The sequence below is a fragment of the Sitodiplosis mosellana genome, unplaced genomic scaffold, assembly GCF_009176505.1.
Source record: "Sitodiplosis mosellana isolate CC-2019 unplaced genomic scaffold, AAFC_SMos_1.0 Smas_scaffold_30, whole genome shotgun sequence".
NCBI classification, from domain to species: Eukaryota; Metazoa; Arthropoda; class Insecta; order Diptera; family Cecidomyiidae; genus Sitodiplosis; species Sitodiplosis mosellana.
In genome coordinates this window covers 1,807,971-1,821,254 of record NW_022595272.1, presented here as the reverse complement: position 1 = coordinate 1,821,254, position 13,284 = coordinate 1,807,971, and the positions used below count along the sequence as shown (strand labels likewise).

The window sequence follows — 13,284 nt, the reverse complement described above, 5'->3', positions numbered from 1 at the left end:
TGAGTTCTCCCATTAAATGCGATTGTTGGATCAAATCGAGAGAATCACTACCACACGCGATCTGAAAGCCCATTTACATGGAAACATTTGTTTCGCTGCTTTTGGTCCGAATGTCGAATGAACGCAGAATATATCGCACTTTAGTGCACACATTCAGACAATACATCGACATCGATGCCATCCATGATGTTGGTAGCAGGCGTTTCGCATGGCACGTACGAAAACCTTTGTAATGCATTCGGGAATAGTAATCTTCGTGATCGAAAGATAGAGAGGAACAAAAGGAGAAAGACAGTGTGTGTGTGTGTGTATGAGTGTGAAACGTGCTTATTCGCCGTTTTTCTCATATTATTCGTAACAACGTTACTCGAAAAGCCCTTTGCACTGTGCTTACTTATGAAAATAATCAATTTTCTCGTTACGATATCTATCACAAAAATCGTTCACAGCCCGATCAATTAGTTAATCAGTCTTCATTCATTATCGGGTGCAAAATTTACTGTCGACAAACATGTGTCTAATGCGTCGTCACTTATCATTTGGCCACGAAACGAACGAGATGGAACGATTTTGCGAATATTTCGGTCGCAGTGGAGAGGCACACGGTGCATTCGATTTCCACAATTTCTTTTTCGCAACGTGTATACGCAACACACATGTGGCATACACATGGCGCACGTTACTCGCATACCAAAATGGGAATATGGAAATGGAGCAAGTACGTACACACCACCGAAAACCACGATCAAATAAAACCAAGAACAAGAATTAAGAGAGATGGACTGAAAAAGCGTTAGAGACCGTGGCAAGTAAAAAGCACACACACTCAGAGAGAAAGCACAGCGTGGAAAAGTGGCTATTGCGTTTATTTTTTTTTTTCACTTTTCTTCGTTTGAAAATTGGAGTGTTGTGTATGCGTTTGCGCATAAAATGGATTTTCATCAATTCGTACACACATTTTTCCGTCCTATTTTCGCATATACGCATTTCGCAGCCGTTGAAAATCAACCATCGTATTTTCCTTTAACTTTTTTTCCTCTTTTTCACTCGGTGTTCATTGTTTTTTTTTCTCTCCCTCGCGTACAAAATATAAATGTTTATTGGCAAATTTGAGTGTATGCAAATGTGGACAACACTCACATAAATTCACATCGATGGGTGTACGTATGTGCCTGTGTGTTTACGACGTACTTTGTACAAATCATTTTTTTTTCTTTTACACACAGGACGACGACAATGGCACAAAATGAACGCGAACCAAATAGAAAATTTGACGGATACTTGGTTGGAGCCTCAATGGGATGAACAGAGTGAGCGAAAGAAAGAGAAAGAGAAAAAAAAAGAGACAGAGAAGGAAAGTGTGTTTGATTGATGATTGCACCCATATGCAATAAAATTAATTACACATTAAACGTAACGATTCCATTAAGGCACAAAGCTCACTAAATATCCTTGTACTCCTTATCTATCATGTACACGCAACGCGATGAGTAACACAACTGGATCTATAACCAGAGAAGCTGTTTACTCCCTCTCAAAAATGATAAACATGTTTGCATCTTAATTTCACATTTTTTGAATTCTAGCGAGCATTCGAGCGAGAATGACTTGAACAAATGATTAAAACTGTTTATTGTTTCACGTCATCCTCTCGACAAATATGGTGTTCCTCCACAAATGCCAATTCATTTTGGAACGTTAAAATATAAACAAGAAGTATTTCTAGCAGAATCTTCAGAATGATTCAACTCTCGTAATCGAAACAAATCGCAAAAAAATGTTGTTGATAAAATATCAAGTCACAAACACAATTCAACCGAAACTGGTTTTTAGTTAGTTTTTTTTTTTTTTTAAGGAGACCGTTTGGAACCACCCACAAATGTAATTTAAATATTCGTCACTTATGTCAAAAAAAAATCTGCCAGTCTTTCGATTTTAGTTTAACTTTTTTTTTTTGGTTTCACTCTAATTATCGCTGAACAAATGTTTAATTATAACAAAGAGACAGGGTGGTCGTCTGTTCAATGTTTCTGTTCTGTTTTGTTTCTCTTTATCAATCGAATCAAAACGAACAGAAAAAAACAAAAACAAAATAAAACACATCAACAAAACAGTGTGTGATAATGTGATTTAAGATATCACCTCTGAGTTCAAATTCGTCTCGACGCACTACGAACGATTGAATTAAATTAAATTACGCGTTCGACAACAAGATGAAATTTTTCGTACTGTTGTTATATGGTCGTCGATAAATTGCACAGTTTAATTCAGTCGTTGTTGTTTTTTTCTCCGTCTCTTTCTTTTTATTTTTGTGTCGTGTTGTTCGTTTCGCTCTGTCGTTCTGTCTCTCTACATTGATGACGATTACACGGAATTGGTCTGAATAACACTAACTAGTAACAGCAGCATTGCGGGACTATTTTGACAGATCAATAATGAAATATAAAACGCGAATTTCTCTCTATTTTGTTTTTGTCGAATGGAATGTTGTCTAATTGTATAAGTAGAGAACCTACGTTGAAAGCACGAATAGCAACTACTGAACGTTTTATTAATACTTATTTATTTATTTATTTATTTCGTATGTTCTTCTATTGTTCGTCTCTCTTCTTTGCCCACCTAACGCAGTGTGTAAGGTAGCACGAGCGAGAGAATGTTGTTTTTTTTTCTCTTCTTCTTCTTTTATTTTTCACTACGATCAACACTCTTATACACATGCAGCATGACACAGAAGCAGAAAATCATCGATAAAAACCATATGGAAACAACGATGAATGTGCTTTGCACACTTGTTTTTGCTTCGACCGTGTTGCACAAAAATTCCACTATACTCAACAGCGAATGCGAATCAAACGTCTCGATTCCAGTGTATTTGTTGACACACTACAAAAACAAAACTTCGTATTTGACTTTGGGCTTAACATGCATGTAAATAGATACCACACGCACACGTCGTCTCACTCGCTCCAAACCGAAAGTCTAAGTGCGGTGTGGCTGTGTGAAATACGATACGATTTCATTACAACGTAAACATCTGCAAAGTTGACGTTATATTTTTGTTTTTGTATTATAGCACAAAAATGACTCGTGGATTGGAAACGTCCATTCTGATTAGGGGACACATTAAGCGTTATGTGAGTGTGTGCATGTGCTTATGTATATAAAGTTTTTGGTGGTTAACCAAGCCTTCGAATGAGTCTCATGTCGCACATTTCAAAACTTATTTGGATATTGTTCGTCAACTGTGGAAACAATGACAAACAGCATAATAATACACGAAGAAAAAGTGACCTGTCAAACAAACACATGCTTACAACTATGACAGTTCCATCTGACATTATCATAGACTGTGTGTTTCCACCTTATCGTACTGGTATTGGTATGTTGTTGTCTGTACTCCTCTTTCTTTCATTCGTACGTGCTTTCTTTTTTATTTCTACACTGTTAATAATTCTCCCGTTGTCTCATTTGTTTGACGTTTTCACTGTTCAGCCGTGTGATAAATCGCGTTTTATGTTGTAACACAAACAATTATCACGGATTCAACAGTTTAATCAATCTGGTAACCTGGGTTGTGGTATAGAAATGTTGTTTTTCTAGTGTCAAAATTAAAATTGAATAGAAACAAGATAAGAAACTTTGGTTTATTTTGATAACACGGTATTTCTGGAGTTGTTATTCGAAAGAGTCGTTGTGGTGTGTTGGCGTTGTTGTTTGAAAATATGCAATATAATTATAGCGGCACTCAAGACTTGAAAATTTAACAAAAGTAGTTCAGAGTTTGATAATGTTTCGATTGGTACGGAATTGTGCGACTACATTTGGCCGGCGAGTGCCGTTGGCTACTGAAAATTTACGGTCACAGTCACCCAAATTGAAGTGTGTTTTGATATAATTTTTGACATATTTGTCATTGCATTCATTCGATTTCTAAATAAAAATATAAACAATTCTATTTATCAACAGATTTATCGGGTCATTTGTGGTTGGCACCGGTATTGCGACATATCTCTCAGTAACATGTGTTCATTTGGAGTCAAAGAAAAAATTCAATTTCAAGCAGTATTTGGCCGAGCCAATTACCGATGTCGACAAATTGACAGCCCATCCGGATGATATGAAAACGCGCATGGAATTATTTATTATGAAAATCCAAACGGATTTTGTGCATTCACTGGAAAATGAGGAGAATTTTGGCAAACGATTCATTGTGGATCGATGGCAACGCAAAGAGGGTGGTGGCGGTATAACATGTGTTTTACAGGATGGTGATGTATTTGAGAAGGCCGGCGTCAATATTTCAGTGGTGTCTGGCACACTTCCAGCGGCAGCTGTGCAACAAATGCGTTCACGTGGCAAAAACTTAGGCGAAGGACCATTACCATTCTTTGCAGCCGGCGTTAGCGCTGTCATTCATCCCAGAAACCCAATAATTCCGACCATTCATTTCAATTATCGCTATTTTGAGGTCGATGACACGAGCACGGGCCAAAAACAGTGGTGGTTTGGCGGTGGAACAGATCTCACACCATACTATTTCAATGAAGCTGACACCGTTCACTTCCACGAAACACTAAAGGCAGCTTGTGATGAACATGACGTTACCTATTATCCAAAGTAAGGATTATTTTGATATAGAATATGCTGAAATTGATTTAGGCGTTCAAGTGATATATTTCTTACTCGATTTCAGATTCAAGAAATGGTGCGATAAGTATTTTCGTATCCCACATCGTGGAGAGTGTCGTGGAGTTGGTGGAATTTTCTTTGACGACATTGACACACCATCACAAGAAGCCGCCTTCAACTTTGTACAGTCATGTGCAAACGCTGTTATCCCATCTTATTTGCCTATTGGTACATGCCATGTATATTAACTAACACATTTACAGCAATCCTTTAAATAGCCATAAATTTTCATTACTTCACCCTTTATTTTCATACAATTTCAGTGGGAGCACATAAGAACGAATTCTATGGTGATCGAGAGCGTCAATGGCAGTTATTGCGACGTGGTCGTTACGTTGAATTCAATTTGATTTATGATCGTGGCACAAAGTTTGGGCTATATACACCAGGCGCTCGCTACGAAAGTATTTTAATGTCGTTGCCTTTGTTGGCGGTGAGTCGAATCGAAATTAAACAAATTAAAAATTTAGTGTTTGTTTCAACCCTTGTTCCAAGCTCATAAAACCTAATTTTAATTGCTAATTTTTAGAAATGGGAGTACATGCACGAGCCACCGAAAAATTCCGATGAGAGCAGATTGCTGGAGATTCTTCGCAATCCAAAAGATTGGATTCCAATCGATGAGGCCGAAGGAGTGGGAGAAAAAGAAGGGAAAAAAGAATCGAGTTCATAGATTTCTGAGTGAATTGAACAAAAATGGCAAATGGGTTTTTAATGCGAATGTTATTTTTTTTTATAATAATAGAATTTATTACGAATTTAAACTGTTTGGAAATAAAAAATATAAATTATATACATTCGAAATTTTCAATGAGTTAAAAAGTGTGTTACTTCGATAAAAGTTGCATGGCAAATGATTCGGCATCATCGACCGTAAGTTTTGATGTGATTTTCCGAATTTTCTTCGACGTTGACAGTTCTTCTTCGCTTTGATCGCTATCATCGTTTCGAATTCGAAGTTTTCTTTTATTCGGTTTGTGAACTGGTTGTTCCTCTTCGGATTCACTGTCATCATCGCTTGAAGAGTTAACCACTTGACGGGCACCGAATCCACTTTCGCTCTCTGTATCGGACACATCATTCGATTTGTTGCCATAGATTTTGTCTGGATCTGGCAACCACGACATATCTGGTCCGTCGCTCTCTTCTTCGCTTCCGAAATCATCCTGTTCACCCTGATCATTCTTGTCTTTTTTGCTCTTCAATTTCTTTTTCCGGTGTTTGGCTTTGACCATTTGCTTGAATCGCTCCTTATCGAATTTATCCTCCTCTTTGATCAATTCTCTGGCTTTCGAAATATCAATACCACACTCTGTGGACTGTTCATATTCTTTAGCTAGATCTGATTTCAGTTTGTTTGCCATTTCCAATTCATTGCCTTCTTCATCGAATTCGACCTTTTTGTTCGGCAAAATCTTCTTTTTGATCAACTTTTTGGCGAGCGCTGCCTTTGTAACAACCTTTTGCTTTTTCGATTTGACTTCGGCCAAATCCGGTACTTCGGGCAACGTATCCTCCTCGATTTCGTGGTCACGACGTTTTATCCGCATGAAATCGTCCCCTTCATCATCGTCAGATGATTCATTGAATTGGTTTGTTTTGTCTACTTTGCTTGGCTTTTTACTTGGTTTTGCCGAAGCATTTGACTCTTCTTCTGACTCAGATTCTGATTCGTCTTCGTCTTCATCTCCAGAATCTTCTTCTTCTCCTTCCTGCTCTTCATCACCTGACTCCTCGTCGCTGTCGTCACCTTCGCTTTCATTTTCGCTTCCATCACTGTCATTAGTTTCCAATTTTTGAGCAATATCATCATCATTCGCTTTTCCTTTTTCCGATTCAGCTTTCTTCTTCTCTGCGAAATACTTTACACCTTGCAAAAATTTCACGCGCGGAGCAAACATTAGCCCAAGAGATTGAGCGTATGCTTCAATATTCAGAGCTTCAACTTTGAAAATCTCTTTGTTCTTCATCAGTGCAATCGATTTAACATAATTGATGAGAGCACGCTGTGCTGACTCCTTCAATTCTTTGTTTTGTGCCAAAAAGGCTTCGATCTTGGCACGTGGTGTGAACATTTTTTTTGGATCCACGTGAATTTTATTGATTGGAATTTTTCTGTCGGTCAACTCTTTTACCATGCCTTCTTCTTCGCTTGGCAGTAGAACCAGCAAACTTTCACCGTGTGCAGTGTTTCGTGCTGTTCTGCCGGCTCGATGGATATACTCATTTGGATCTGACGGTGCGTCCAATTGCATAGACCAATTAACTGCTGGAATGTCCAGACCTCGAGCAGCCAAATCGGTGGCAAGCAATACTGCATTCTTTTTGCGGCAAAATTCATCATAAATGGCCATTCTACGGTCCTGATGCAATGTACCGTACAATGCCATAACACTGACACCTGGTCGAAGTTTGCAGAATATCTCGTAAATGTATTTAACTTGCTTGCACGTCGCCATAAAAACGATAGTTTTCTGTTTCAAGTGATTCTTGACGAATGACCAAAGCATTGTTAGTTTATCCTCTAATTCGATGACTACGTAGTTTTGTTTCAGCGCAGCTGGTGTAATGACGGCCTGTTGCTCGTGCGGAGCAACGTAGACTGGATCACGAAGACTCAATCGTGCAAGATCTTTGACCGATTTGGTTTGAGTGGCCGAAAATAGAAGTGTTTGTCGTTCGGGTGGTAGATTTTCAATGATTGCATTCATTGACTCTTCGAAACCCATGTCAAGACAACGATCGGCTTCATCCAAAACTAAAGTTTGCATCGACGAACAGTTGAACAATGGATTTTCATCCATGTGCTGCAGCAATCGGCCGGGTGTGCAGATAATCACATTACATTGATCCATTCGTGTGCGTTCAAATTTTAAATTTTTCCCACCGATAATTAAACCAGCCGAAAAGTCATGATGAGCACCAACTTTTTTAAGTGTTTCGAAAATTTGATAAGCCAATTCTCTTGTGGGTAAAATGATGATTGCTCCAATTCCGTCTTGACGCACCCATTTCTTAACAAACAGATTCTCCATTACTGGGATTAAAAAGGCCTGTGGATTGCAAACAGATGAATGAGATTGACAGAAAATTTATTATCCAATTCATGTAACGGATAATTAATAAGGAGACTCACCAATGTTTTGCCACTGCCGGTGATGGCTGCACCCAATATATCTCGACCCTGAAGTGCATATCCAATCGATTGGCGCTGAATTTCTGTCGGTTTGGCATAATTACTCTTCTGTAGTCCTTGCAACGTTTTCCTGGACAGTGGAAAATCACTGAATTTTTCAACTTTCTTCGCACTTATCGTTGGATATTTTTCTAGCAACGATTTAATTTCAGCATCTTCACGTACACCACCTTTGATTTTTCCTTTAAATTCCGACTTGCCTCCACTTTTAACACCATTCGACTTTTTGCCTTGTGCATTTTTACTTTTGGTTTGATGCTTTTTAAATTTTTTCTTCTCCATATTTCTTGAACTTTCTGTTGATTCGGTATTTGATTCTATTCAAAACGGAATATTTTGTTGTGTGTTAAGCACGCGTGTTCGTCTCGTTTGACAGCATGCGAATTGTCGCTGTCAAAATGAATATATGGTGTTGCCGCCGCTGAACGATGAGTGACAGATTCAAAAGTCAAAGCCTACAAATGCAGGAGTGACAGAAAACAAATAATACACGCACCGCATCAAAAGCCAACGACAACAGATTTTTTTTTTTGGATTTCTTATTTTTCCATCGAATTATGACAAATACCTTGGGCATTCGAATGAATTCGTTTAGTGAAAACTTTTCCACCGAAACTGAGCAAGATGCTACATCGATTTTAACTGAATTGGACAAAGGTAAATAGTGTGATTGAACCTCACGTACATTGTATACAGACTTCATCACAATGGATTCATACATTTGCAGGTCTCCGGTCGACGAAAATCGGTGAACAATGTGAAGCAATCGTTCGATTTCCGAAAATCTTTGAAAAATATCCATTTCCAATTTTAATCAATTCATCGTTTTTGAAATTGGCTGAATTTTTTCGCGTTGGATCAAACTTACTGCGCTTATGGGTGTTGAGAGTGTGTCAACAGAGTGAGAAACATACCGACAAAATTATCAATGTCGACGAATTTGTACGACGTGTCTTCATGGTCATTCATTCGAATGATCCAATAGCCAGAGCTCTAACGCTGAGAACGCTAGGAGCGGTGGCCGGTGTCATACCAGAGAAGCAACAAGTTCATCATGCAATTCGTAGGGCGCTTGATAGCCATGACATTGTTGAAATTGAGGCTGCAATCGATGCATCCGTTTTATTTGCCGCACAATCAAAGTAAATCCATTTGAAATACCAACTTCTGTGGCGTTGCCAATTGAATTTGTCGCTAATTGAATTTGTCTGTAATTTCAGATCATTCGCCATCAGTATGTGCTCAAAAGTAGCATCGATGATTGAATCCTTGCAAACACCAATCAAAATGAAACTTCAGTTGATTCCCGTTCTGAAACACATGCATCACGATGCGAACACTGCTGCGTTGGTGAAATCATTGTGTAGAAACCTTCTGCCAAAATACCCATCCGAAGATTTTGTAGTGGTCATTTTGAATTCACTCACACAACTGTCGTGTGCCACCTTGGTTGATATTCCCGATCAAGTGACGTTGCTATTGACTTATTTGAAAGATCCACGAAAGGGCGTTCGATACTCGATTTTGCATTCAATGCGATTATTGGCGTTGAAAGGTGCACACTTGTGGCCAAAAGGAGCATTACAAACGCTTCTAACCAAAGCTATGCATTGCAAGTGAGATGATTTTGAATTTATTTTTAAAATACACATCATTTTCCTAAATTTTCATCCTCTTCATTCTAGTGATATGGGAGATGAACAAAGCCTTGTTCTGAATGTGGTTTTAACTCTAACGGAATGCCCTGTCTCGTGTAATCAACTACTTAACGATGAACAAAATATTGTACTTGAACTTTGTACGTCATGTTTGGTCTTGGAACATCATGCGGCAACCAGCAAAGCACTGGGAATTTTAACCAAACTCGTCACATATTGCTACACCGAGAGAATTCCGCCTACAATTAGTTATGTCGATCAAATCGATTTGCATATTGAAAGTTTGATTTATGTGTCGATGGTCGACGTCAAACTGGAGAAGGAGCTGAAAAACTATTTGAAGTGTGGCGTCACTTTGTCGCAGTATAATCAAGATTTTCGTCATCGATTCTTGGATATCGTCGGTTGTCTTCTTACTGATAATTTTGGTAGGTGTCAACTCATCAGATTTTTTTATGCTTTTTGTGAAGAAAAAAAAAGTCAATAATTTTGATTGTAATTTACTTGTTCCGACATTAGTATATCCCTCAAAGCACTTGACTTTGCTATGTGAAACTCTTGGCGCACTGGGATCACAGTACATGAAACAAATCATCGACACTTCATTCGCCCTTCCTACCGATTCCAACGCCATGGAAGTTGATGACGAAGATGATGTTTTCCGGCCAACAAGCGCATTCCATGAAATGCTACCAAAACTTCTGAAAAAACTGGACGCAATCGCTAACACCACCACCATCAGCGACGATCAAGTGCCAATTGTTGAAACTCTTTCGGCAGTGTGTTTGCAATCGATGCTCGGCACATTTTTACCCGTCAAAGTGTTGCACACTTTTGATCGAGTTTTGAAAGCAACCAATTATTGGACTCAATATCGTATCGCCAGATCGGCATCCAGGTAAATTTACTTAAATATAAATACTTTTTCAAAGTTCAAAAAGTAAAATAGAATATCTGTACCAAAAATGCGATTTTCATCACAGATACGGTCATCATTACCTCGCATCAACGATCTATGAGAGACTGTCATCGAATGTTTCATTGGAGAAATTACACTTTTTCCTGAGTGGTTTAAGCCAGATATCGAAAGCTGAGTGTATCTTGAATTATGGTTGTGAATTCGAAACAATTGATGAATACTATAAACAAACTTCAAGCCGAGATGGAGCTACGAAGAAATTGCAGAGTACTTTAACGTTAGCTGAACGTTTGGAGAGGTCAGTGTCACTCTATTGGAAGGCGTTGGCAACATTAAAAGCAAGTTCGTCGACCAATCATCCATTGACGTTTCAAACGGAGTTTGTACGGTTGCGTGGACAATTCCTAGAAGCGATGTTCAATTTGGTCATTATCAAAAACACGCAGAGTATCACACCGCCTCCGATCATCGCACAAACATTGGCACAAAATTCACGTGATTATTTACAGAAATTCGGTCATGTTACGAATCAATTGAGAAAGGCAGTCAAAGTAAGTGATTTCTATCCTTTCACATTTGACCAGAGATAACTCTATTTTCGATTTTAAAAATGTTTTCAATGGTTTTCATTGCAGATTTTGAAAACGTGCGAAGATTCATATTTGAAGTTGTACAAGTTTGCATTTGATGCTGATCCCAGCACTCTAGAGTTTCTCGAAATGTACGTATTTTTCGACTCCTTTTTCCCATATCAATTTAGAAAGAAAAAAAAAAACTAAAATATATTCCCACCATTAGCAACCAGCACGCATGTGCGATCTTAAGTTACTCCGTTGAGACGATTTGCTTTGTTTCACCTTCGGAGCCTCCAAACACGCCATCAGATGGATCGTACCCGGAAACAAAGTTTCTCCTCGCTGCTTGTCGCAAAATACAGAATGAATTAACAAAACATCTGCCGTCGGAGCAAAGCAATCAGAAGACTATCACCAATCGACACACAGAACTGATACTGAATCAACTGGAGGTTTTGATGCAAATGCCAATTTGTATGCCTCGATTCTTCTTCCAAGTGTTACAAAATACGTCGATCAAATTGTCGATTAGCCCACAGCCTCGTATTGCTGGTGATCCAGGTAAGCAATTACAAGAAGATTTGATTGAAATCTACATTCGACATTTTTAATACTAATTTGTTTTTGGATACAGTCATTGTTCAACCCGGAAGCAGTTTGGTGGTGAAAGTTGAAGGTGTGATTCAACATCATGGCAAAACTCCAAGTTTGTATCGTTCAGTGGATTCAGTTCAATTGACGCTTACATCGCAGTTGATTTCACCGAAAACGACCGACTTCAAAATGGCCAGTGACACAATAACGTTGACACAAACCGTGAAACCGCACAGAGACTTTTTGACGGGAAACTTCATGATAGCGTTGAACAATATACAGCCAGCTGGACCAGCCGGGCAATTCAATACGGTATCCGGCGGACAATGGCAACTCACATTAGAAGCTTGTGTCATCGATGGAGACAGTGTTGTTTGGAACACTGGACCAAAATCGTTAGTATTTAATGACATTTATTTTTAATATATCGGTTGGAATCAATCATTTTTCCCGTCCACAGACAATTGCTGGTTCGAGTGCCAGAAGACACCTCCAAGCAAATGAATACAGTGCCCATTCGCCGATTCTGAGCGTCAGTTGCATTTCATTACACATTTTGAACACATAAAATACTGTATAAATTAAGAGATCGAATAAAATTAGAATTGATATCGGAAATTAATTGAATATAATTTTCTTTTTATTACATAATATTATTATCCGTTAAACAGCTAGAATCTTAATGAACATTTTTTGTTGTTGTTGTTGTTGTGTTGCTGTTTTCTGTCTGTCAAATTTTGAGTATATAGGATCCGTTTAGATGTGTTCGTCTTTTGCTCAATCTCATTGATACTCTCCTTCTCTATCTCTCTACGTCTACATTCAAAACCGCCCACTAGCATTATGTTCAGGTAATTTCCAAAAAATAATATCGAATAACTTGAAATCCGTTTTAAATCTTAAATGCTAATCTGAGTTGTAAATTAAAAAATAGTCGGGGCAAAAAAGAGTGGTTGTGTCATAGGGGTGCTCGAACATCGAGAAAATTGAAAATCTCCTATGCAGCATTAAGATATGGCCGCATACGAAGAAGAATCAAACGTTTTCATTTTGTTTGCTTTGCCTACACGTGTGATGCACTGATTTCTCTTTTTATATTGAAGAGCACCAAACCTGAACTGCAATATGTTTATGATTGTTGAAAGCATTTAAAATACGCAATCTGCTACTATGTATAAAAAAATACTATTTCCTCGATTCAAAACACAAGAATTTTTGTGATGCATTGAATTTAATTTCAAATCGGTTTTAGCTATTGATCGTCGCAATTGGAGATGATTTTTGATTGAGTAAAAACTAAAAACGTTCCATTTTTATAGCCATTGTTGAATTGATGCGTAAGTTTGAAACGTGATGTGTGTTTAAACCGCAAGAACGTCCATTCGTGTTTGTTATTTGGGCTCTTCTTTATCTGAATCGTCCATATTTAATTTGAATACGACCAAAAAGAAAGCATTCTTCATTCCATTTTATCACAATTTTCCAAAATTTCCCTCTTCGATTTCGATCGTTTTGTTCGTTCGTTTTTGCTTGTGCTTATTAAATACAATGAATGAATTTTATAAAGTATTTTTGTTTTGTTTTCTGCATGTGAATAAAATGAATTCGTACATACATCGTTCAATTTAACATTGCACAAGAAAAGATTTGTTT

At 38.1% G+C, this 13,284-nt stretch overlaps 4 protein-coding genes across 38 annotated transcripts in view; 2 read left to right on the top strand and 2 right to left on the bottom strand.

Annotated features, from left to right (window-relative positions):
• LOC129569275 (syntaxin-binding protein 5) overlaps positions 1 to 2,915 on the bottom strand; it is a 114,678-nt gene extending 111,763 nt beyond the window's left edge. For 2 of the 35 annotated variants that reach the window (XM_055447973.1, XM_055447979.1), the window contains exon 1: positions 1,878 to 2,913. The gene's annotated coding sequence lies outside the window, so the exon portion shown is untranslated. Of the gene's footprint in view, positions 1 to 1,404; positions 1,820 to 1,877 lie in introns of those variants that run through there. The other 33 variants (XM_055447971.1, XM_055447978.1, XM_055447977.1 and 30 more) reach the window with 27 other exon arrangements.
• A 546-nt stretch (positions 2,916 to 3,461) lies between these two features.
• Positions 3,462 to 5,493, top strand: LOC129569284 (oxygen-dependent coproporphyrinogen-III oxidase). The gene is made up of 5 exons (XM_055448015.1): positions 3,462 to 3,879; positions 3,967 to 4,617; positions 4,694 to 4,857; positions 4,953 to 5,122; positions 5,219 to 5,493. The coding sequence occupies exons 1-5, from the start codon at positions 3,788 to 3,790 to the stop codon at positions 5,360 to 5,362; spliced, it is 1,221 nt and encodes a 406-aa protein (XP_055303990.1). The 5' UTR covers positions 3,462 to 3,787; the 3' UTR covers positions 5,363 to 5,493.
• LOC129569280 (probable ATP-dependent RNA helicase DDX10) lies at positions 5,416 to 8,322 on the bottom strand. The gene is made up of 2 exons (XM_055448012.1): positions 7,826 to 8,322; positions 5,416 to 7,742 (listed from the first exon to the last, which is right to left on the bottom strand). Exons 1-2 carry the CDS (start codon positions 8,165 to 8,167, stop codon positions 5,517 to 5,519), a joined length of 2,568 nt encoding a protein of 855 aa, XP_055303987.1. The 5' UTR covers positions 8,168 to 8,322; the 3' UTR covers positions 5,416 to 5,516.
• Positions 8,212 to 12,258, top strand: LOC129569279 (integrator complex subunit 7). Its single transcript, XM_055448011.1, has 10 exons — positions 8,212 to 8,542; positions 8,613 to 9,027; positions 9,106 to 9,501; positions 9,571 to 9,971; positions 10,063 to 10,441; positions 10,527 to 11,013; positions 11,098 to 11,183; positions 11,261 to 11,598; positions 11,672 to 12,026; positions 12,092 to 12,258. The coding sequence occupies exons 1-10, from the start codon at positions 8,443 to 8,445 to the stop codon at positions 12,159 to 12,161; spliced, it is 3,027 nt and encodes a 1,008-aa protein (XP_055303986.1). The 5' UTR covers positions 8,212 to 8,442; the 3' UTR covers positions 12,162 to 12,258.
• The last annotated feature ends 1,026 nt before the right edge of the window (positions 12,259 to 13,284 follow it).

Coding starts and splice junctions, on each gene's coding strand:
- LOC129569284 (XM_055448015.1), top strand. CDS start 3,788: ATGTTTCGATTGGTACGGAATTGTGCGACTACATTTGGCCGGCGAGTG. Junction 3,880..3,966: donor TCACAGTCACCCAAATTGAA/GTGTGTTTTGAT, acceptor ATTTATCAACAG/ATTTATCGGGTCATTTGTGG. Junction 5,123..5,218: donor TGTCGTTGCCTTTGTTGGCG/GTGAGTCGAATC, acceptor GCTAATTTTTAG/AAATGGGAGTACATGCACGA.
- LOC129569280 (XM_055448012.1), bottom strand. CDS start 8,167: ATGGAGAAGAAAAAATTTAAAAAGCATCAAACCAAAAGTAAAAATGCA. Junction 7,743..7,825: donor CCGGCAGTGGCAAAACATTG/GTGAGTCTCCTT, acceptor TGCAATCCACAG/GCCTTTTTAATCCCAGTAAT.
- LOC129569279 (XM_055448011.1), top strand. CDS start 8,443: ATGACAAATACCTTGGGCATTCGAATGAATTCGTTTAGTGAAAACTTT. Junction 9,502..9,570: donor ACCAAAGCTATGCATTGCAA/GTGAGATGATTT, acceptor TCTTCATTCTAG/TGATATGGGAGATGAACAAA. Junction 12,027..12,091: donor TGGAACACTGGACCAAAATC/GTTAGTATTTAA, acceptor TCCCGTCCACAG/ACAATTGCTGGTTCGAGTGC.